The sequence below is a fragment of the Enoplosus armatus genome, chromosome 22, assembly GCF_043641665.1.
Source record: "Enoplosus armatus isolate fEnoArm2 chromosome 22, fEnoArm2.hap1, whole genome shotgun sequence".
Taxonomy (NCBI): Eukaryota; Metazoa; Chordata; class Actinopteri; order Centrarchiformes; family Enoplosidae; genus Enoplosus; species Enoplosus armatus.
In genome coordinates this window covers 13,241,100-13,263,423 of record NC_092201.1, presented here as the reverse complement: position 1 = coordinate 13,263,423, position 22,324 = coordinate 13,241,100, and the positions used below count along the sequence as shown (strand labels likewise).

General features: G+C 42.8%; 2 protein-coding genes across 2 annotated transcripts; one reads left to right on the top strand and one right to left on the bottom strand.

Annotated features, from left to right (window-relative positions):
* The first annotated feature begins 3,673 nt into the window (after positions 1–3,673).
* On the top strand, positions 3,674–12,178 carry LOC139305414 (FYVE, RhoGEF and PH domain-containing protein 4-like). The gene is made up of 15 exons (XM_070929383.1): positions 3,674–3,800; positions 6,659–7,238; positions 7,385–7,859; positions 8,021–8,166; positions 8,770–8,926; positions 9,016–9,154; positions 9,296–9,354; positions 9,521–9,664; positions 9,924–10,096; positions 10,345–10,375; positions 10,471–10,554; positions 10,644–10,763; positions 10,854–10,997; positions 11,255–11,404; positions 11,728–12,178. The coding sequence occupies exons 1-15, from the start codon at positions 3,674–3,676 to the stop codon at positions 12,034–12,036; spliced, it is 2,838 nt and encodes a 945-aa protein (XP_070785484.1). The 3' UTR covers positions 12,037–12,178.
* A 2,672-nt stretch (positions 12,179–14,850) lies between these two features.
* Positions 14,851–22,070, bottom strand: LOC139305306 (DENN domain-containing protein 11-like). The gene is made up of 9 exons (XM_070929269.1): positions 21,668–22,070; positions 19,670–19,769; positions 19,241–19,399; positions 17,254–17,410; positions 17,015–17,153; positions 16,365–16,496; positions 16,066–16,216; positions 15,510–15,578; positions 14,851–15,046 (listed from the first exon to the last, which is right to left on the bottom strand). Exons 1-9 carry the CDS (start codon positions 22,068–22,070, stop codon positions 14,851–14,853), a joined length of 1,506 nt encoding a protein of 501 aa, XP_070785370.1.
* Positions 22,071–22,324: the final 254 nt, after the last annotated feature.

The following is a 22,324-nucleotide window of genomic DNA, read 5'->3' as shown; positions in this document are numbered from 1 at the left end:
ACTGACACAGGGCCGACATGAGAACGTGTCCGTCTGCACTGTAGTCGGTCACTCTCCAGCGGTTGGTCAGCTCAGTGCTCTCAGGGCGGCACACAGTGGAGATGACTCTGGTGACGGTGCTGCCATCAGTCTCCACGTTGCGGACGCAGTTTCTGCGGTCGGCCTTCAGGGCTCCCAGCTCCATCTTCTCAGGGAGAACTGGAGTCAGCATATTTGGAGGAGAGCTCGGGCCTGCAGCAGGCACCATCACACCTGCTGGTGCATCCGTAAAAGGAGTTGGTGGGGCGTTCTCCCTCTGCTCCTGCTTGGTATGGCCAAAGGGTGTGGCCGTCCGGGCCGAGCGGAAGAATCCTTTGACTGGAATCACAGGGAAGTCTTCTGAACCTGTGACGAGGCTGTGGTACAGGCTGAAGACCGACTTGCTCATGGAGTCGATGTGTGCGCTGCTCACAGGACGGTTCCTCAAGTTAGTAAGGATCATTTGAAGGATTGGTCCTGGTCTCGGCAGCGCAACTAAATGGAAAGGAATAAAAAGGAAAACATTAGTCATGACATGATCAGAATAATTAAAGCCTTTATTCAAATGTCAAGGTAGCTGTGCATTTGTGACACAGTTCACTCCACAGCAAGACTTATCATGAAAAACCTTATTCACATGTAAGATAATTCATGTAGTTCAAAAACTAATAACTAAAAATATGTGTCTTCCTTGTATTGTCAATGCCAAAAGAACATGTATAAAACACAACAGGACATTCATCCGCTTCAAATCCAATCCAAGTTTGTTAATGAGCATTTTATAGACACTAAACTTCTGCTGTCAGATTTTTTGTCTTGGTGCGAATGAAATACTATTTAAATATCCTTGAGATTGGCTGTCTGCGTATCTTACAATAAAATGTTACAGATGGTTTCTGAAATGATTGACAACACATATGTTGACTGCTGTGCTGTGCGGAGACTAGAGTGATTAACGTTTAAGCTCCATGTCTCAAGCAGGCCGTAACTGCAGGATATGTCAGATTGTGATACATTATTTCAAATTCTAATATTTATTTTATATCTTTCTCTGAATTATGGCCACAACATGACACTATGAGGGGCTTTAGTGACCAACGAGGTCGCATTTGGTTATATTTATTGCATTTAGTCAAATATATATTCATTAACATTAGGCATTTATGTCTCCATACAGTCGAGTTAGTGCAGGTTGACCACACCGACATCCGACATCAGCCTCATGCTACTTCCAATATCTGCCATATACTACCTCATTATTTATTCTTTAAATGTTTCAGTGCAATACATATATAGTCATACACAACAGTGCAATACATATATATACACATACATATACATTGTTATTGTATATATTCTTTTACTTTTATTTTTCACTTAAATACTGTAAATGTGTATATTTTTATTTTTATATTTTCTTCATACTTTAGCTGTAAATTTATGCTACTTTCTACTCTTGAATGGGAGCACCGGTACTGTACAATCCCCCCCATCAATAAAGTGCTTCTGATTCTGATTCTGATTCTGATGTCGTCACCATGACGCGTGCAATAGACACAACTTTTAGCCTTTTTTAAAAAATGGCCCAGTCGCCATCTTTGTCCTATACTTTCAATGTTAACTCGACGACACTAGTACCCCCCCTCAAAATGGATGTTTCTCAAATTCCTACATTAATATTCATACATATTCCACCTGACAGGTGCACATATATAACATTGAATCAACTGTAAGAATTTTCCACCTATATCACAGCTGTAATTGAGGCATAATGGTTTGATGTTGGCCTTGGTCAATATTTTCACCCAAACAAAATGGAATAAATCATATTTATACATGATAATATGTTGTGAAATATTAATTTACACTTCTTTGAGCTATATAGATGTATGATGCTTAAATGTGTTGTAGCTAGCCTAATGTTTTACCATAGCGTTCATCCAGCACACGGACGATGCCTAAGGTCAGCAGGTATTTCTCACGGCGTAACCCAGCGGAGGCCATTTTTTCGACACTTTAACAGCTCGTCCCTGAAGACTTCCACAGTTCAAAGGTTGTTTAATTAATTCGGGTTTGTCACTTTCCAACAATTCAGCACTTGGTTTCACAATTGAAGCGAAGACACTTGTCGAGAGTTCAGCTCCTGTCAGCGCTCAGGTGCAGAATGGAATTAGAATTGTGGCCTCAGCTCAACACGTCAGTCCTCGTCACCATGACGACCACTGACTTTATTTGGTTATCTTTAATTTATTTAACACCAACAGTTGCCCTTTTATATTTATAATATAGTATTTATTCTTTATAATTTTAGTATAAAGATTTCATTTTGTTTGATATTAATTAAATCACAGCTTGAGTATAGTTAAAACATTTTTTTTAAGTCATTAAGCGATTAGTTGATCGGAAAAGCACTTTAAGAAGGTATTCACCGTTTTGGTAATTTTTCAAGCAAAAAGGTCAAACATTTGTTGCTTTCCAGCTTCTCAAATGTGTGAATTAGATGGGTTTCTCTGTTTGAGGCCTTTAAACTGAATGCATTCATTTGGATTTTTCTGTCGGACAAAAATAAGCAATTTGACAACGTTATCCTGGGCTCTGAGAAGTTGTGATGGGTATATTTTCACTTTTTTTAGTAAATGTTTAGTTGACGAATCGAAAAGAAAATCGTCAGATTAATTGTTGATGGAAACAATAGTTAGTTGCAGTCCATTCGTTATTTTCACTCTTGGAAATAATTATCTTTTTATTTAAATCTTTTTTTTTTACATTGAACAGCTGCCTATTCATATGTATTTATTTATAGGATATTATTATTAGGGCTGCAACTAACACTTATCTTCACTATCGATTAATCTGGCTATTATTTTCTCAATTTATCAACGAGTTCTTTGGTCTATAAAATATCGGCAATTACATTTTCCCTGCGCTCAAGGTGACGTCTTCAAATGTTTAGTTCCTGCCAATCAACTCAAACCCTAACGGTATTCAGTTTGCAAATATATAAAACAGAAACAAAAATATATTATTATTATTATTACTTTAGGTTTTTATTATTACATAAGGCCACCCAATTGCCTAGACATGTAGAAATACAGAAATGAATCAATGTTGAGTTGTAGACATTTCAAACAATTTAAAGATATTTACTTCATCATTTTGTGTTTTTACTACCAATGTTTATTTATTTATTTATTGATGAATAAATGCATGTATTCACTGATGAATAAATGAATAACCCTAGACCTACAGTTTAATTGAGTTCTGTTAGCATTTAAATCTTTGGTAAAAAAAAAAAAAAAAGAACTTGATTCAGAGTGTCCTCAGAGAACACCTTGCTGCTTTTTATTTCACCATGGCGCTCAGATCCGTCCCGTTCATGTTACAGAGCCCCTTCTCAGTGTGGGAAGTGACGGTGTGCGGGCTGATTGGTCGGTTCCCTCCAGTGGGCTCGTTCGGGGGCGCGTGGGGACTTAAATGAGAGGCGGTGCTTGGCAAGCGGCCGTCTTATTATTAGTGGCTGTGATTGAACACGTGAAATAGGCTCGTGAACATCAGGATACCTGGCACGCTGCTCTCCCCTCTCTGTTTCCGGTACAATTTCCCGTCGTCTGGAGAAACAGCGGGCTAAAGTTGGAGTTGAGGCTGCTTTGTCACCATGTTTGACTTGAAGAAGAGGAATAGTTTGACTCTGAACTGCAGCCGCGAGACGGAGGAGTTCAGACGAGCTGCGGTCAGACGGAAGGTCAAAGGTGCGGCGGTGGACTGCCACGCCTCACGTACAGGTGATAGGGATGCTTTTGTCCACATTATGTGTTATACATGTTCAGGCTTGTAGAGAACTAATTACATGAACTGAAAGAGCGTAGGCTAATTTACAGACATCTTTGTGACATTGAGTTAAATCCTGCTTTTACCGTATGTAACGTTTCTGTATATCTCTGTCTGTATCTCCTTTTGGGTTGCTATATATTAAGGTATGAACAAATAAGATACTAAGGCATTAATTCTAGTCAAAATAATTCTACAATAACAGAACAAAAAGAGAGAAGTGGGCCTGTATTTGCTCTAAGTTGTTCTACATTCAAGGCAAAGGCTACAGAGCAAATGCAAAACTGCAATTGTAACAAGGCACTAGTTTATGTTACTGGATTTTGCGTGTGTGCATGTATTTGAATTTGTTAGGCACAGTTGCGCCTGTTAGTGTCTTAGCTTGTTGGATTACTGCAGTCAAATCTCTTTCCCCTGATTCAGCCTGGACTTTGCCTGCTTGAGACCAGCATTTGTCAATCACACACACACACACACACACACACACACACACACACACACACACACAAAGCCTGTGCTGTTCCCCTTTGAGGCAGAGCTATCTGTTCAGATTAGAGAAGTATGTTTGCTCCAATGGTACTGACAGATGCAGGATTCAACAGTGCCATCCATCTCTCCGACCTCTATAATGCAAATGATCCTTTGGCTTGGTGCAAGGCTTGTTGAAACAAGCACGCTTACAGAGGCGAAAAGACTTACAGAAGGACTTTGTAGGACAGCGTTTAATAATAACTCATTTTCAATGTTCAAATAACATTGAAATTTAGGGAGGGGGATGTTAAAAGTTGGACACTCTGCTTTTTTCACAATTGAGAGGCTAGAAATTGATATGTGCAGTAGTGCTTTTTGGATTTAGTTCAAAAATACTTGAAAACATTAATAGAATAGTTTGACATTTTGGGTAAGACACTTTTTTTGCAGACAGCTAGATGAAAATAATCAAAATTTGGAATGGTCAAGGGATCGGGGGCCAAAAACACTTGATTGCGACATCCCTAGTAAATGTTGTAGTTTTATTGGGGGGTCATGTGCCGGACTATTTCTTGGCCAGGAGCAGTGACTCAAGGACGAGGACGCGTGTTGTTGAACTATTCCTGTAAGAATTAATATTTTTCAATCATCTGGCTGCCTGGATATCTTTATGTAACCACAAAAACGTATGTTTAATGTCACGGCACACAATTTCAGCATATGATTTTTTGGAATTTTCCAATATCTCAGTTCTGTGAAAAATAACAAATCAAATGGGAGAGGCTTTTGAATAATTGGAAAAAAGCTGTCGCCTAATAGCTGTAGCCTTCAACATGCATCTTCCTCTTTTGTCATTTTCTCTCAAGGTTTTGTGCTCCACCTAGACGTCAGTGCTGTCTTTAAAAAAAAAAACCTACAAGTTTCTGTGGGAGTGATAGTACTAGCAAAGGTTTGACTCTGTGGAGAAAATGGAGAAATGAGAAAGCAGAAGTATTACGATGTTGAGAAAGTAGGTTTTAGCCCTCTCCACATGACCAACAAATCTGTTGCACTTCAGCAGAGCCAGGCGTTAACAGGCACGCTTTACTATGTTGTACAAGTAATGGATCATCCTGCATTTGAGTTTGGGAATAAACAGCAGGTAAGAAAACAATCAGTTACACAATTTGAAAGTAGTAAGTTGTTGCTGTGAAGTTAGGATGTCGGTCAAACAGCAGCGAATACTATGATGTGTTTAACATGTATGCTGTTTGTTGTCTTGTTAGGATCCTTATTAGATGTACATCTAATTAAGCATTTGGTCCAACATTGAAAATGCAGATCAGATCAGATCAGATCAGAAATACTTTATTGATCCCCGGGGGGAAATTGTACAGTACAGGATTTTGTTACAAACCTTAGCAATAGCTGGTTTACTTTTTACTTTAGCTTCAATCTGATATTTTTCTAAGAAAGTTTTTTTTTTTTGGGGGGAGGACCCAATTTGTTCTGAGGGCTGATACCTATTGATTAACGTTATCAGCTCAAAGGAAAATGGATTTGCAGTGTGGGCAAAAAAAAACAGAACATGCACGATAAAAACAAGTCGCAGACATAGCTCCCACATGACAGATGCAGTACCAGTGACTGCATACATGGTATCATACCACACAGGGAAAAGGGAAAAGTGCAGCAATAGACAGGGCATAATACTGTTCAGCAACAATCTGCAGTGCTTATACAAGTGCAAGATGCAAGAAAATAGTGTGCAGAATAAACCCTTCAGCAATAACTTTACACAACCCAGAGATTAGAGACACCACAATAAGTTCAGTTTTTTCCGTATGCATGTAACATAGTTGTTGAGGAGGAACCTCTGAATCATGCCCACAAAATGGTTTTAAGGACTCAGCAGAATAGGTCCTCAATACAAATGCATGGTCTGCAGCCAAGCCTAGGTCAAACTTCAAAATCCGTCAATTTTATTTTGATTGATTGGGGGGGGGAGGGGTACGTATATATGGTGAAAATAGTAACTGTGTATTTCTTTTAGTAGTGAGCAGTGGAGTGTGTGGCTCGTACAGCTGTGGCCGTGCTTGTGACCGGGTCTGTGGATCAGAAACAAACCCTAAACCTGGTGCAGAGGAAGACAACGACCCGGCTAAAGGATCGGCTTTCAAACCACAAGGTAGTCCAGTAGCCTACGTACACAACCTGAGAAATAAGTAGTGTTATTCAATAAATTCCTCTTTTATTCTTTGACATCGCCGCTTGTCTTAACTGTTTTGTGGACTGTACTGTACCTGCCAGATATTGTACTCTAATCATGAATTGGTCAAGCACCCTGTTTATCTCTTTGCAGTGCCTCCTAAACCAGCTCACCTCCAGAGTCCTCTGAGGGCAGGACAAGCTCAAGCCCACAGCCCCACTACTGGAAAATTACAACCTCAACAAGTTAATGGCACAGAGCAAGACCAGAGTCCCAACAGAGGTTGTGGACTTTCTGTTCCCTGTGTCAGCCCGGTTCATAATTGTCTAGGTTCCCCTAGTCCAGTCAGGAGACGAGGGAACAGTTTTTTGAATGGAGTATCTGGAGTACATGTCAGCCCTGCCAGACATACTCAGGGGATTCCAAATCTTACAAGCAGTCCAGATTTAGGATCTCCAAGTCCAGGCAAAAGAGGAATTCAGAGCTGCAGCCCATCGAGGGAAGGATGGCACAGCCCTGCTAAGTTGTCCCCAAGGAACCAGAGCCCTCTTGCAGGAAAACTGCGGACCCCCAGCCCCGTGCAGGGGAGGATGGGGAGCTACAGCCCCGCCAAGACCTCTAAATCCTGGCTAGGACTGCACAGAATCCCAAGCGGCAAGATGGAAGGACAAGAGAAGAAAGCGGGGAAATCTTTGAGCGTGCCTGACTTGATCTTTTACTTGAATGAGAGCAGGTTGGATTTTTTATTTGGTCCATTTCTGAACCTTGATTACCTGAATACCTTCCCATAGCATGTGTGTATATTTAGCACTATATAGAATCCAATCATATGTGAATATTACTTGAATTTTCAATGATAGATGCACTTAATTTCTGCAGGATTCCCATTGAAAAAGTTGACCGTTCGCCACTGAAACCGCTGCAATCCCCCAACTGCAACGGGCCAGCCATCACCATCAACGCACCAGTTAACCACAGACTCAGTCATGCCACAAGTGAAGCCCATCTATCAAGCTATGGCAAAGAACATTCCCCAGGACCAATGAATGGCATAGTGCAGGGGAAAGATCACACAGTGGTAAACGGGAAGGGAATAAGTGACAAAATGGAGAAAGGCAAGACACCCATAGGATATGGCTCCAAGTTTTCCTGCCGGTGGAACGAGGCAACTACGGAAGATGGCAGGATTCACAAGGAGTCTAAAGGTGAACAAAAGGAAGAGAAGAGAAAGGAGAGAGGAGGAGGAGGTGAGCCAAAAGACGAACAGAATACGGAGCAGAATTTGTACAAGATAGCCAGTGAACTCCTGCAGACAGAGAGGGCCTATGTGGCTCGTCTCCACCTGCTAGACCAGGTCAGTGTGGTAACCTCGTAATGCACCTGATGAAAACAAAGAAAATAGTCTGTAATAAAATAAAATCTTTTTCTATTGCTTGTTGTTATATTGAGGGATAGGGTTAGGATAACCCTGTCATGTATAGAAGATCAATCACGCCTCTCTAACTCCTACCACAGGTGTTCTGCTCGCGCCTAACAGAAGAGGCAGGCCAAGGCTCATTTCCCCCTGAGGTGATTAGAAATATCTTCTCCAACATTTCCTCCATCTACTCCTTCCACAGCCAGTTCCTGCTCCCTGACCTGGAAAAGTGCATCCGCCAGTGGTAGGTGTTCATTTAACCAAATAAAATCACTTTACAACTGTCAACAACTCGGCTAAACATGGTGGGGTTGATGATGCCACAGCTGTTTGTGGTAGCAGGATGAATCTAGGTTTTTTTTTTTTTAAGGCAAGAAAGCAGAATGTCGACTGAACATCTGTTTTACTTGCTTATTTTTTTCCCCTAAGTTTTTTTGCTCTCGCTCTGGTCTTCTGCACGTGTGCAGTGCCGCTCTGGCAGAGCATCACCAGGGAAGATGCTGAACGTTTGTCTTTGCGTAGTTGACGTCAGGACTTGCTACCATAACATTAAATACAATGGCTTTAGGGTTATGTTCATTTTCTCAAATTATTTTCCGTCCCCTAATATTGGGAAACTGTATATAAACAGGGCCACAACCACCTACATGATTAATGTGACTTAAAGCTGAAAGTCTGTGCTTTACCCTCACAGTCATTACTTAATTTCAGAAGATCTGGCGGAGTAAAGAACCAACAAAAGAAAAACGTGTCAGTGTCCAAATACTTATAGATGGCCTTGTAACTCTTTAATTAAATAACAAGACCCTTACCCTTACCTTGGCCTTCCCACTTCCACCAAATGTAGGTGTGAGAGCCCAGGCCTGGGTAATGTTCTGCTGCAACATGCACCCTTCCTGAGGATGTATGCAGACTATGTCAGGAACTTTGACCAGGCCATGGAGCTGGTGAGGACCTGGACCGAACGCTCCTCTGCCTTCAGAAACATCATCCAGGACGTACAGGTAAGACAATTGACACTGGCTTTATTCCTATGCACCTAAAAGTACGGAGATCTGAGCGGGACGTTGCATATGTGTTGTCCTGTTTTTAGAGTCTGGAGGTGTGTGGCAGCCTGACCCTGCAGCACCACATGTTGGAACCAGTTCAGAGGGTTCCACGTTATGAGATGCTGCTCAGGGATTACCTGAAGAAACTGCCCGAGGATAACCTGGACTATGAGTTCGCTCGCAGTAAGTATGCTGTATCAGCGCTTAACTGGTCAGATTTTTATGGTACCTCCCTGTCCCTCCATAAAGTGCCAGTCTGTCTCTGATTGGCCATTACGTCTTTAATGAGCAGAATGAACCTCTTCCTTTTGTCTCCTCCTGCAGAATCCTTGCAGACCATTTCCATGGCAGCCACCCACTCAAACAGCGCCATCCACAAAGCTGTACGTTGCCATTACGTACCACTTCATCACCACATTAACTGTGTGTGTGTGTGTGTGTGTTTATATAGTCAAAACTGGTCCTGATATTGTGGTTTTCATTCTAATGTGATAGCTATGTTTGTGTCCATACAAATCTGTTTCAGTGATGCTTTTTCTTTCCCTGTAGGAGAGCCTGAAGCGACTGCTGGAGATCTATGAGATGGTCGGAGAGGAGGAAGTGGTCAACCCGGCCAACGAGTTCCTCAGGGAAGGTCGTCTGCTCAAGCTTGCTGCTAGGAACACATCTGCCATGGAGAGGCACCTATTCCTGGTTAGAACACTGATGTGTATATGCAGAAACTGATTCTACACCTTTTGGGCATTTTTTGTTGAGACAATGATCCATAATCTGCCAAACACCTTTTTGAATGTACATATCTACCCCTCCAATTACCTTTCTATCATAGAGCAAGTCACAGGGTTATTTTAAACTGCACTTTGAGTCCCCCTAGCTTCGACTGCCTGAAATGTAAATCCAATATACCTTACAGATCATAAAAGGAACATTGGTGTATAACCTTTCTCCGCAGTTCAACAACTTTCTGCTGTGCTGCACTCCTAAGTTCAGCCTGGTTGGGCAGCGATTTACTGTCCGCTGCAGGATCGGGGTGGATGGCATGCAGGTGCAGCAGACCACCAATGAAGACCACCCCTACACTTTCCAGGTCTCTGGAAAGGAGAGGACCCTTGAGCTACAGAGCAGGTGTGTGTGTGTGTGTGTGTGTGTTGTAAACTTGTCGTCCTATAAATTTGCCATGTTGGATAACAAACTTAGAGGGTTGTGCCGGCTGAGTTAGAAAGTACATTTGATTTGATTTTAAATTACTCAATCATAATCTTGTGATATTAAACTTCTGTACATTGTACATATACAGTAAGTGCATTAAGTGTGAGTTTCAGTTCAATTGTAATTCGTTGTTTTTTTTTTGTTTTTTTTTTGTTTTTTTTAAGCTCTGAACAAGACAGAGATGAGTGGATAAAGGTAACGGGGCGTTTTATTTAGTTTTTGGTACAACATATTAAATATTATATGGATCAGGAAAAGCGTCAATGGTGTCAACTGAGTTTTGTTTCCAGGTAATTCAGGAAGCCATTGACGTGTTTCAGAAGAAAAATGAAACCTTCAAATTGGCTTCTAAGGAGCTGAATGTAGAAGACCCAGTAGGTGTTTGTGTATTTCTAATCTATTCAGAAAATTCTGGGAGACTATAAAACATACCAGCTGATGTGCGTGTATTTTACAGACAGAGGAACTAGGCCGACGGGCCCCTCGCTGGATCAGGGACAACGAGGTGACCGTGTGCATGAAATGTCAGGAGCCTTTCAACGCGCTCACCAGGAGAAGACATCACTGCCGAGCCTGTGGCTGCGTGAGTGACCAGATGTGATGGCTTCGCGCCAACACAGACAAAAACCTCACTTTAGGACAATGTAGCAGTGATGGCTTCTCTGCTCCTCAGGTGGTGTGCTGGAAGTGTTCAGACAATAAAGTGGCTTTAGAGTATGATGGTAACAAGCTGAACAAAGTATGCAAAGCCTGCTACTCCATCCTGATTGGCCAGAGAGGGGAGAAGGTGGAGGGAAAGAAGAGGAGAATACTGGAGGTGAGCCTTGTGTGCTAAAAGTTATGACGAGGGTTTAGCTTTCTAAACAATGATAATCATACCCTTTAGTCATAACTGGACATATAAACTTGTATATTTTTCCCCATTTTACAAACTTGACTTTACAAATTTCATTTTAGAATTTCATTTACACTAAAACTGACATTAAAAATTCTAGTTTTGTATATTCTGCATAGAAAATGGAAGACTTTCTTGTCATCGTCAGTCTTTAACAGCATTGTGTTTTCTTTTGTGAGTTCTCCCACTCGGAGGCATCTCTGGTGTTCCGTGATTACGTAATGAGTGGCTTCCTGCTTTATGGTGACAACCCCAAGACCTGGCAACAGGTGTGGTCTGTTATCACCAGGACTGAACCTCCAGTCCTCTATCTGTACACTGCACCACAGGTAGGGATCTCTGTGATAGAGGATAATAATTCTGTAACAATGTGATATACTGTATTATCCTTTAATATATTATGTCTACTATTATACTACTATTGCATTTTCATTCTCAAACTTTGAGTAATGATGCTACATACTTGTTTCTGTTTGTATTTCACTGTTAGTTGGGTGGAAGTCTCTCTTGTAGGTGTACAAATTAAAGAACAAACCACTAGTAAAGTGTCCTATGACGGTGGTGAAGAGCGCAGCCAAACATGTCGAACAAAAATCGCCCATACTGTAGGTGTTCAGTTGTGTTCCTTTCATCCCCCCCCCCATATCTTCAGGATGCGAAGCCCCTGTCCTGTATACCTCTACTGGGCTGCAGTGTGGAGGAGCTCCAGGGTCAGCCCTGTTTCTGTTTAAGCCAATCCAAAACCACCCACACTTTCTCCTGTGATGGCTTGGACCTCAAGCAGAGCTGGCTGACTGCTCTGAAAGTTGCTGTGACAGGAAGGATGCCAGCGGGAACACTCTGTGGCTGTGACATCACCACCAATGGCTCCGGATGTGGCATTAATGGTAATGTCAATGATGGAAGCGTGTCTAGTGGCGAGGAATGTATCATCAATGGCAACAAGGGAAACCACTCCTGAATGTTTGAGATTGGGCACTATGGAAAGTTCTCATAGAAGCATGTACATGAACGTACAGCAACAGACGTCCATTGATGTTAGACAGTAAAGACAGTAGCACATTTGATAAAGTTAATGAAATCTAGAGATGAAATTAAGGAATGTAAAGGTTGTTAATACACAATATTCAGAGTGAGAACTGTGTTTTCCTTAAGTGGCGATGCACTTTATTTCTGAAATGGTTTACAGTAAAATAAATAAAGTGAAGGTGTTTTAACATGAGTCGGACTACCCCTTCAACTACCAAGATGGCTGCTTCAGCTCTGTACAGCTTGCCTAAGGTGCCATGCGATGTGGAGTGAAAATATGCTCAAGGTTGTTTTCTTACAGCGGACAGTTGGAACACATAATTGCATGAGGGTTTCGATGATACACTGAGGCTCTGTGGGATCATAATTGCCTTAAAAAACACATTCAACTGATCCCATTTCTTCACAGATGGTGTTACAGCAATTGAATATTTACACTGATGATGATGATTTACAGCTAAACAAACTCTAAATAAACATAATACATTTAAAAAGAATGAAATGGATCAAAGTGATCACGGTAAAACAGACAATGACTGAATAATAACCTTTAGCTTGTTGTTAGGAGTTCATCATATCTTGTATGTGTTGGGCACAAAGCCCATGGGGTAACCAAAGCACCAGGTTAGCTTAGTGTGCAGCATGGTTCAAGCAGGAAGAGGAAACGGCAAATTAACAATATGACTGACTTTCAGTGATGTTATTTCAATATAATTTTTTTATATTTCAGTGCATGTATTTTCACGTAGCAATTATGTAGTGATGGTTACTCTAAAGGAAATTCCTCAAAACACTGACGTCGCTATTCCACATGAATTGCTAAAGTATACCTGATCTGTGCTCGTGTCTAGATGGTAACTCTAGATTTGAGAAACTCTTGCACGCAGTTTGGTTAGTTTGAGGCAACAAAACTACTTGGTTAGGTTTAGGAAAGGTCATGGTTTGGGTTCAAATAAGTCACTTGGTTTCTGTGTTTGTACAAATCTGGCGAGAATTCCACAAATCTAGGGTTACCAGACACGACCCTGATGCATGGTTCAGCCTCCCTGCTCTCATCAACCATGATTCCAGCATCAACAGACTTGCTTTTGGCAAAATGTTGCGATAAACGGACTGCGCTCCACCTATCCAGCACTAAACAGGAGCTTCAAAGAAAGTCGAACAGCTAGCAGCTTAAAGACCTCAGGAGTTGGTGAAGACCAAAGCAGAGCTAAAAGAAATGGACACACAAAAGAACACGACTCCACAAGAATGCTAATGTTTCTTTGTGTTTGCTGGATGTGTAATTAGGCCATTGTTTGCTTACACGTTTGCCATTAACAACTTAACAAGCCAGTGATGTAGCAGCAGCTGTGTATATGTCATTTTTCAGTTCTTCTGCCTTCTAACAAAGAACCTAGTGGTCTAGTGTTTCTTTAGTCACTTATGCACTACATCATGTATCAACAGCAATACACAACATAAGATACCAACAAGTGCAACTTCTCTGTTTGCTGTTGAAAGAATATGGTGTGCTTCAAAATGTACAGAGCTTAAAAGTTAAAGAATTGTGCCTAAACTGATTCTAAATCTATTCTGCCGATGGTAGCTGTTAAAGACAAATCAACTTGGTGTCTCTGAATTGAGAGAATCATCTAACGTTGTGAACTCGTCCCCTGAAGGCCAGACTTTGTCTTGACACTAGAGTTGTGAACATAACGGGACATTTGAGAAAAGCATTAAAGACTAAACGGTGCTCTTTGTGTTGCAGCTCATTCCTCTGAACTGCAGGCCCAGCCGACAAATTGCCTCTATGTCCATGTGGACATCACCCTTGCCTGTTGGACATCGTTAGAAAATCTGATTTGGTCTTGGGTCAGACCAAAAAGAATTAGTCGTCACATTAAATGGCAAACTGTGTCATGTGTCGCATTAAGTGCCACTTAAACAGCAGTGCATACAGACATGGCTCTTGAAGACAAAGGCGGTTTGACCTGCTTGTTGTGACACGAGTTCGATTTCAAGAAAGGAGGACCTGATTTGGACATAGAGGCTTCAAAATGAGATGTTTAAATCCAGCACTTGATACAAGGACAGCAAAACTGGCAGAGAGGCGGACCCCATATCACACACAGACTGACAAACTGTACACAAAGGAAAAAAACCAACTTATTTACAGGAAGGCTACCTCTCTTTTTCACTGTCATACATTAATCCTCAGTACACATTTTGTTCACTGAAAATCTCCAAATCTCTGGCTTCACTTTGCAAGAAGTCACTTGCTCTGTCATTCACCTTCTTGTTCACAGTTCACAGGCCACTTTAGTATTTATTTGATTTCATCATCATCTTGGGTTTGGACCTGCCCATCCATGGCATTCAAAACGCGGTTCATTGTTGAAATACTGCAGCTGCATCCGATCCAGAGGACCGCTGTCAGTCAGCCAGGGGTGAGTAATCCATCTTAAGGGTGAGTTTCTGTCTGCGAGGCTGTACAATTGACCACATCACTCTTGGTTAAACTACATGAAAGTTGTTATTGCTGCTCTTGCCATCAGGTTGTGAGGGAGCAGAACCACGTTGAAAAAAAGAAACACGGGGAGATATACAACAACAAAACTTATACCAGAGAAATTCCTGGAGGCTCAAACAGTCCTGAAGACTCCAAGAAGCCAGTAGTGCAGCACTCAAAGTTCACTCGATGCAAATCCACCCCCTTATAAAACCAGCAGTGATGAAAGGCGGACAGCCGACCATCTGTTGTCTTTCAACTACAGCACAGCTGCTCCGACACCAGCAGGGTGTCGTAGCCGTAGATCTCCAGCAGGTGGAGCAGGAAGAGCCTGTCTCCATGGGGATCCAGACCCATGGCCCTCACACTCTCCTGGGTCAGCGTGGGATCGGCGCTCCCTGCCACCTCACTGAGGGTCTGGAAAATCCTGTTGTTCTGCTCCAGGAAAAACCTGGATAAGATGTAGAGGGAAGGTGGTAGAGAGAATTTGTTACATGGCTCTATACCCAGCTCCACGACTCAAATACACTCAATTTGATTGATTTTTCAGAGAACATCTACAAAGTTGACTTTTTTCCCTTTGTTAGGTTCCCCTTGCCCTGTGTGCTTTCCTCCCACATGCCTGTGGTTTCATTTCATGTCTCCATGCTGAACAGTAGCAGCGATGACATGGAAAAAGCACACAAATCTGCAGATCTGTGAGACACAACAACAACAGCGACTGTATGGGGAGAAAGGTCAGAGTATGTCAGGCTCGTTACCGCTGGGATTCAGTTTTAAGTTTCTAAGCTGCCACTGTGCCGGCCGTGCTCTCCGGGATCCTCATAAAAAGATCCACGTTGTGTCTGCTCCGCGAACCGTGGTTGAACAGTTAGCACAGCACCACTGGCTGGTTAAATGAATCGTGTACTTACAGAATAAAGAGGTCCTCTTCACTGGACACACAGTCTCCATTCTCCTCCTGGGAGTACAGCAACATCTGCCTACACACACAGACGCACACTTTTATTTCTAGCTGTTCCTTGGAGAGAGTGCACTACTTGTGATTCATAAGTACAGGGTGCCTTGAGCTAAACGTTAAAATGACAAAATGCTGATACCATGTTAACTTGCTAAAGTTGGCAGGTATAATGGTTACTATGGTCACCATCTAAGTTTAGTGTTTTAGCATATGCTAATTAGCACTAAACACAAAGTACATCTGAGGCTGATGGGGCAGTGGCACCAGATGCAAAGTTAAGGGATCGTCATCATTATTACCATTCATCCTCTGGGAAAGATAAATGTCTATGCTCAATTTTCATGGTAATCCATTCAATATTTATTATATTTATATTTAATATATCAGTTTGGACCACAGAGGTGATTTTCACTTTCACTTTCTGTTTTGCAGAAGTTAAGATCCTGATATATTTTATTCTGCTGTGTGTGTTGTGTTGGAGATGATTTTATGATTTATGATTCACCTACCTCTGTTCAGTGAGTTTGCGATATTTCTCCCTGTCTGCTGTGCTGAGGCGGAGCAGAGGCTTCAGGCCGTCTCTGCAGGTCTTTACATTCTGATTGTCTACATACACATCATACAGATCCTTCTTCTCCTCAAAGATCTTCTCAGTAGTACCTGAGCATACAAACAAATACAGGATCTCTAAGATTTGACATATGCTAATCACATAAATACCCGCGAATGGTGTATATCAGACCACCCAGCCACTTTTTCCAGTGGGGCTTTTTTCAGGATTGTTAACGTGTTTCGAGCATCCACTTACATGCTACGTAAGAGAGCTCGTTCTCCAGGGCGCTGATATCAGCCACATTAACATAGAAGAAGGGGCGGAACTCGGGCACAGCCACACCGATCCCGGGGATGGAGATGTTTGCCAGGCAACAGCAGCAGTACACTGAGAGGGACGAGGGGGTGGATGGAGAAATTAGAAAAATGATGCATGAGTGTGGGAGAGAAAGAGAGCAACACAGGATGTGAATGTGTGCATGACGTCTAGGCTGTCCAACACTGACGCAGCTGGAAAGGAACGGCATGCACGCTGACTCTTACTATGAATTAGTAAAAGATATCGTTTTCTGATGGGCTTCAGAGCTGTGAAAGATTGTGTAAACCTTTCGTAGAGTAAATACATAAGGAAACTGTTTTTTGTATAGATTCGACAAACTCGATAAAACGTGTTAATCAAGGAGCTTTAGAGGTGAGCAGACATAACTAGGCTAGCTGTTTACCCCTGTTTCCAGTCTTTGTGCTTAGCTATGCTAACCAGCTGCTGACTCCAGCTTCATACTGAACCGCCAGACATGAGAGTGCTATCAATCTTTAAGAAAGCAAATATGTGTAATTCTCCAAATGTCAAACTATTCTTTTAAACTTCTATTCAAGCCCTTGTGAATAAATCCAGATGTTTCCCACCTCTGTAGCAGACCACGCCCACCGGTGGGGGGGAGAAGATGAGGATGCGTCTGCGAAGGAGAGCCAGTTTCCACAGCACCATGATCTGCTCCCCAAAGAATCGGATGAACTGGGACATACAGCCTGCAGGGTGGGTGATCTGGTCCAGGTATTCAAACACAGAGGTTACTGAGTAATATAGTGTAAAAAAAAAAAACACCAGCTGACGTAGTTGTCGAAGTGGAACTGTCCCCTACTACCTTCATCTCAGGGTGCATGCTGTGGTTGATTGCAGCTCCCCAGGCATTGGCTGGACATGCAGTAACAACACCATCACCACTGGGGGGCAGAAGTGCTCTCTTGTCCTCATAGAAGGCCTCCAGGGGAGAGTAGTGGCCTGGGGACTGAAGCTGGAGCCTGGAGCAGGGAACAAAACAAATGACATTGTCACAATACAGTTTCAGCTCAAATTCGAGTATAACGATCCCAACCAAAACTATTCCAATCAATCCCAATATCATTTTAAAAAAGGATGCATGGTGCTCTTCAACACACAAAACAAACATCACCAAAGTTACTTTGCTACAGCTGCACAAGCCTGCCAACAAATCCACACGCTGCCAACAGCATGTCACACAGCACACTGAAAAGCTCCAGTCACACTTCTTATTCAAGACATTTGGCAAAATGTATTAATGCCTACATTAAACACATGTAAATACTTCTTGTTCAGCAAAGAGAGCCGATTTGTTTTTAAATGGAGAGCTAAAATGTGGACGGCATGTGTTAACAGTCACTAATTAGTGCAGAATGTAATATAGTGAAACAAATGATCAGCTGCAGCTCTTTGTAATACAAATGAATTTGGCCTGGAAACCCTCATTCTGTAACAACAGACTGGACTAAGCTGAACTGCCACCAATATGCAGTGGGCAGCATACCAGTCTGGGTCTTACATGCTACCAAAGTACATAGGAAAAACAATGTGATGTTTTTTTTTATTATTATTCTATAACCACTATCCAGTTCACAGTATTTCACTAAAGCAGAAACAGAGGGAAGGGGAAAGAGAAAAAAAGGGGAAAGTTTCCATGAATTCCTAAATATCTTTACCACCTCATGACCAACAGTGAGCCCTTTATATAACTGCCATAGCAGTCAGCAGATGGGGAATCTGGAGCGAGCTACGTGGGGAATGATGAGTAAGGAGCATGACCGCTGCATGACTGGAGGCCAGGAGAGGCTGGAGTGTGGGAACTGTGCAGAGGAGGAGGAGGAGGAGGAGGAGGAGGAGGAGGAGGAGGAAGAGGAGGAGGGACTGAATATAGAGAGAGGTGTGTTCAAAGCGTGACAGGGGTGTGACCAATCTTGGGATGTGACAGTGAAGTATACGGGCCTGTGAATGAAAAGCATTGTTGAAGGAGATCTGCGGCTTGAGAAAGAGAAAACGGGAACCACAGAAAGTGTGACAGTGGTCTATTTGAGATGAGGGGAAAGAGGGAAGAAGAGGAACTAGGGTAAGAGGAGTGAAAAAGCCCCACTAGCTGCCCCTAGAGGCCATATTTGAATTTACCTGTGGACTAATATTGCCATACTTGAGGCCTCATACTAGTGGGTACCAACAGACAAATGCATTCTGATATATAGAACTTATGTGGATCAGCAACCATATAAAAACCTTTTTTGTAGACTCTTGTTAATAATTCTTTAACTGAGAAGGATATGTCTTCTAGCTTCACTTTTGGTCGTTGCGACTTATGCTTTGTCGTTCCCCCCAATAAAAAACAGTAGAGGTATGTGTATTCAAACAACAGCAGTGTCAGTTAATCATTTTAAGTCCTTTATCAGGCAAATATGTTCTGGTTTCAGCTTCTCAAAGGTGAGGTTTTGCTTTTATTTTATAACATCTTTCAATGTTGTTCTTTCCATGACAACAAGGGAAACTTAATCTCCAGAAGAAGATCGTGTGATGTGATCAGAAAGCTCCAGGACAGCTACTAAATGGACATTGTGGTGAGGTTGTTTTTGTTGACTGAATGTCTTTGGGTTGAAGTCGTCCCCCAGGCCAAGGTGCCCCAATTGTGATTGGGCATTTTGTTATTGATTAATCAGAAAACTATTGAGAGGAGAATCACCACTGATAATGATCATTAGCCCTGATTCCAAGTCTGTTTGTTCAGTGAAAGTAACGGCTCCTGCCGTGTGCATTAAGTAGACCACTCTGTTGAACAAACTAGCACCTCTTACCTGACCTGGTGCTCCAGGAAGCTCATGTAGCGGTAGAGCAGGGTGTAGGAAGGAGACAGGATCCCTACCGACTTCATTCTCGCCCCCCTCTCCACCGTGCTCTCCACCGGCATGTTGGCAAAGCAGGCGAGGCCAAAGTAGCTGCCCTTCCGGAAGTAGCTGTGGACGCAGGGAGAGAGGGAGACAGACGAAGCCATGAGTCATGAAAAGCAAAGGCACTGCCAGATGGCTGGGCTTTTTTTTTCTTCCTTGTGCCGGGCAACACTTTCTGTCGTTCTGTCCTGCCAGGATGAAGACATGGGGCTGCATCCTAATACTCTAAATGATCTTCCTCCACTTGGTTGTGTCCTTCAGATCCTTAAAAAAGGCAAACAACCTCCTCTGCTGTGCAAATACTTATCCTGATCATGCCTGTGTACACACACTTACATGAAGTCTGTGGTGACTCGGTGAGAGCCGCTGGCGATGGCTTTGAACTCCACTCCCTCCAGGTCCATGTCTTTGGGCAGACACCACTCCAGCATGTTTCCTATCACACCCACACAACAGAGGGATAATATTAACATACACAGGCGGGCACACAAACACTGATACAAGACCAGACGGTAAATATATTATCGCCATTTCATTTCATGTTCATGTAACAGCCCCGACTGGATTCCTGTGAAATTCATTATGTGTCGGCAGGGCGCTGACGCTTGAGTGGCAGCTGAGCAAATACGGCCTGATATGAGAAGGTGACTCAGCCAGTGTGGTTTTCAGTCTAATCATTAGCTTACATGTATCAGTCAGTGGAGTTTGCCACATGAGTTGATGAGTTGGTCTGTATCATCCACTGAGACTAAAAGCCACCTGCGGCTCTGTTACCACTCTGACAGCTGTTATTGACTTCAAGCATTTAGCTTTAAGTATCACGCAGTGCAAAGTGCCTGTCAGATTGACTTCCTGTACAGACAGACCAATAAGACATGATGTGTTTTCATTACATATTTTACATCCCATTTGTGAACAAAAGCACACAATCAGAATGCTTTGCTTTGTGATGTATCATTCGGCTCTTGATGCTGGACTAAACTCTGCAAGAAATTATCCTCAAATCAATATTCTGTTTAAGCAATTCTGCCAGCCTTATTATAGGTGACATACTCAAATGAATCCTAATCCTACTCTAATGAATCTCTACTTGTTCTGGTGCAGTATAGACCCAGAAATCTTCTAGTACATTTTTAAGTCTCATTCGTTAGCTTAAAGGATGTTGCGTGACTTTCCACCCTCCGTCTCTTTAATGAGAGTTCTCTGCTGCAATCTCTAATTAAAGAAAAAGGTACAAAACAAGGTTTTAGGGTGGATTTCTCCTTTAAGGAAGTACGTGGAGATTGCTATCTGTAAGTAGGGATGGGGCACATTTTTGATGCTGCGTTATCTAATATGTTTTGTGATATCTTGCCAAAACACAGACACAATTGTCATAATAGTCTACACTTTGTTGTGATGCTAAGGCAGAGGTATATTTTCCTTTACATTTTAGCATAAGGGTGACATTTGAGTGCACAAACAGTGAACATAAAAGATATTTTAGAATATATTATGGCTCTGTGCAATTTGTAACACTGTTTCATCTTGGTTGTTCTGCAAACATGAAAACATTGAATAACATACTGAATAAAAGGGTATCTTTTCCTCCAGGGACTGTGCAGACCTGTAATTGATCCAGCTAATCTACCTGGAGTCTTATTTGTTGGCTTCAAACTGAGGCCTTTCCTTCCTCCTATCAGACTGTGTGACATGGTGGTAGCGGTGGACCCTTCCACTGAGCAGATATTTAAAAAGCATGTTCCTGATGAACCTGTTCTCCTGGTGTCATGTCAATCTGACATGCAGCAAAATCAGAAAAAGGTGCCCAGCTCCACCCTGTAGGGAATCTCCTGTGTCGCAATCAAAACATTAAAAAACATTGAAACATTAAATCTCATGATTCTTAAACTGATTCGCTCTCTAGGTAAGTAACCTGATTTGGCTACTATTCCACAGGGGGCCCATCCTGTCTTCAACATGCCCCTCATTCAGAATGTATAGGCCGACTCTGCAGGAACAACCAGCTGATTGATTTCCCTCACAGAACTCCTCCTGACATTGCGACATGTCTGCTCTACAGTTAGACAGACGGTGGCATGGCTTTTAATCATGTCTCTACACTTATGGTCAGGTCAGAAAGAGCCACACCTGTCGGAGAAGGTTCTGCAGACTTGGTTGAAACATGCGCTCTACATTTTGGGCGTCAGACACAAGAATTGCTGGCATTAGACGAGGCAGGCTTCGTCTATTTTTTTCATTTCCTGTCTATAAACATGATCCTTTTTCCGCAACCACGTTGTATGTTATTTATCACAGCAATAATAAATCCACGTTGCACATTTTATGTCCCACCTGATCTGGTATTGAATGTAACCACAAAGACCGACACAATCTGGTCCTTTTCCTCCCATTTCACCATCCTGTCTTCCAGCGACACTTCCCTCGACCCTGGATCCGAGAGATGCTCCTCGTTGTCAGGACGCAGCGCTTCATCCTTGCCCGCCGGGGTGCTGGAGGTCGCGGGCGGGGCGCTGCAGCCGTCTGCGTTGGAGACAGACCTGCTGGGAGTGGGACCCCCCGGACCGCTGCTCCACCCAAACCCCGGCGCGGAGCATCCTGATGAGGCACGACTGTTGGAGGGGCTCGCCAGTCGGTCCTTGGCCGCTGCTGCCGCCGGTGTCGCTCCCCCGGGCTTCTCCGCGGACGGAACCTCCTCCCAGTCCAGCAGAGGGGCTCGGTCCGACCGCTCCACCATCCTGTCGGCGGTCCCGCCTCGTCAGTCTCACCGCGGATTGTAAATGATGTTTCAGCCGACAGGCACCAGGTCCATCCGTAGATAATTACAGCTCAGAGCAATTCCCGCATTGCAAAGTTATTCTAAACTGTTCAGAACGATTGCATTTTGCATTAAATTAACGTTACGCTTAGCAGCTTTCACATCTATCTTTATAATCTTTCTTGTCTGAGGTGATCGTAAATTTGATGCTGTGGAGAGAGGGCAACTCCTTC

Coding starts and splice junctions, on each gene's coding strand:
- LOC139305306 (XM_070929269.1), bottom strand. CDS start 22,070: ATGGTGGAGCGGTCGGACCGAGCCCCTCTGCTGGACTGGGAGGAGGTT. Junction 19,400..19,669: donor CGAGTCACCACAGACTTCAT/GTAAGTGTGTGT, acceptor CTGCGTCCACAG/CTACTTCCGGAAGGGCAGCT. Junction 15,579..16,065: donor CGCAAACTCACTGAACAGAG/GTAGGTGAATCA, acceptor CTGTGTGTGTAG/GCAGATGTTGCTGTACTCCC.
- LOC139305414 (XM_070929383.1), top strand. CDS start 3,674: ATGTTTGACTTGAAGAAGAGGAATAGTTTGACTCTGAACTGCAGCCGC. Junction 7,239..7,384: donor TTTTACTTGAATGAGAGCAG/GTTGGATTTTTT, acceptor TAATTTCTGCAG/GATTCCCATTGAAAAAGTTG. Junction 10,555..10,643: donor AGCTGAATGTAGAAGACCCA/GTAGGTGTTTGT, acceptor TTACAGACAGAG/GAACTAGGCCGACGGGCCCC.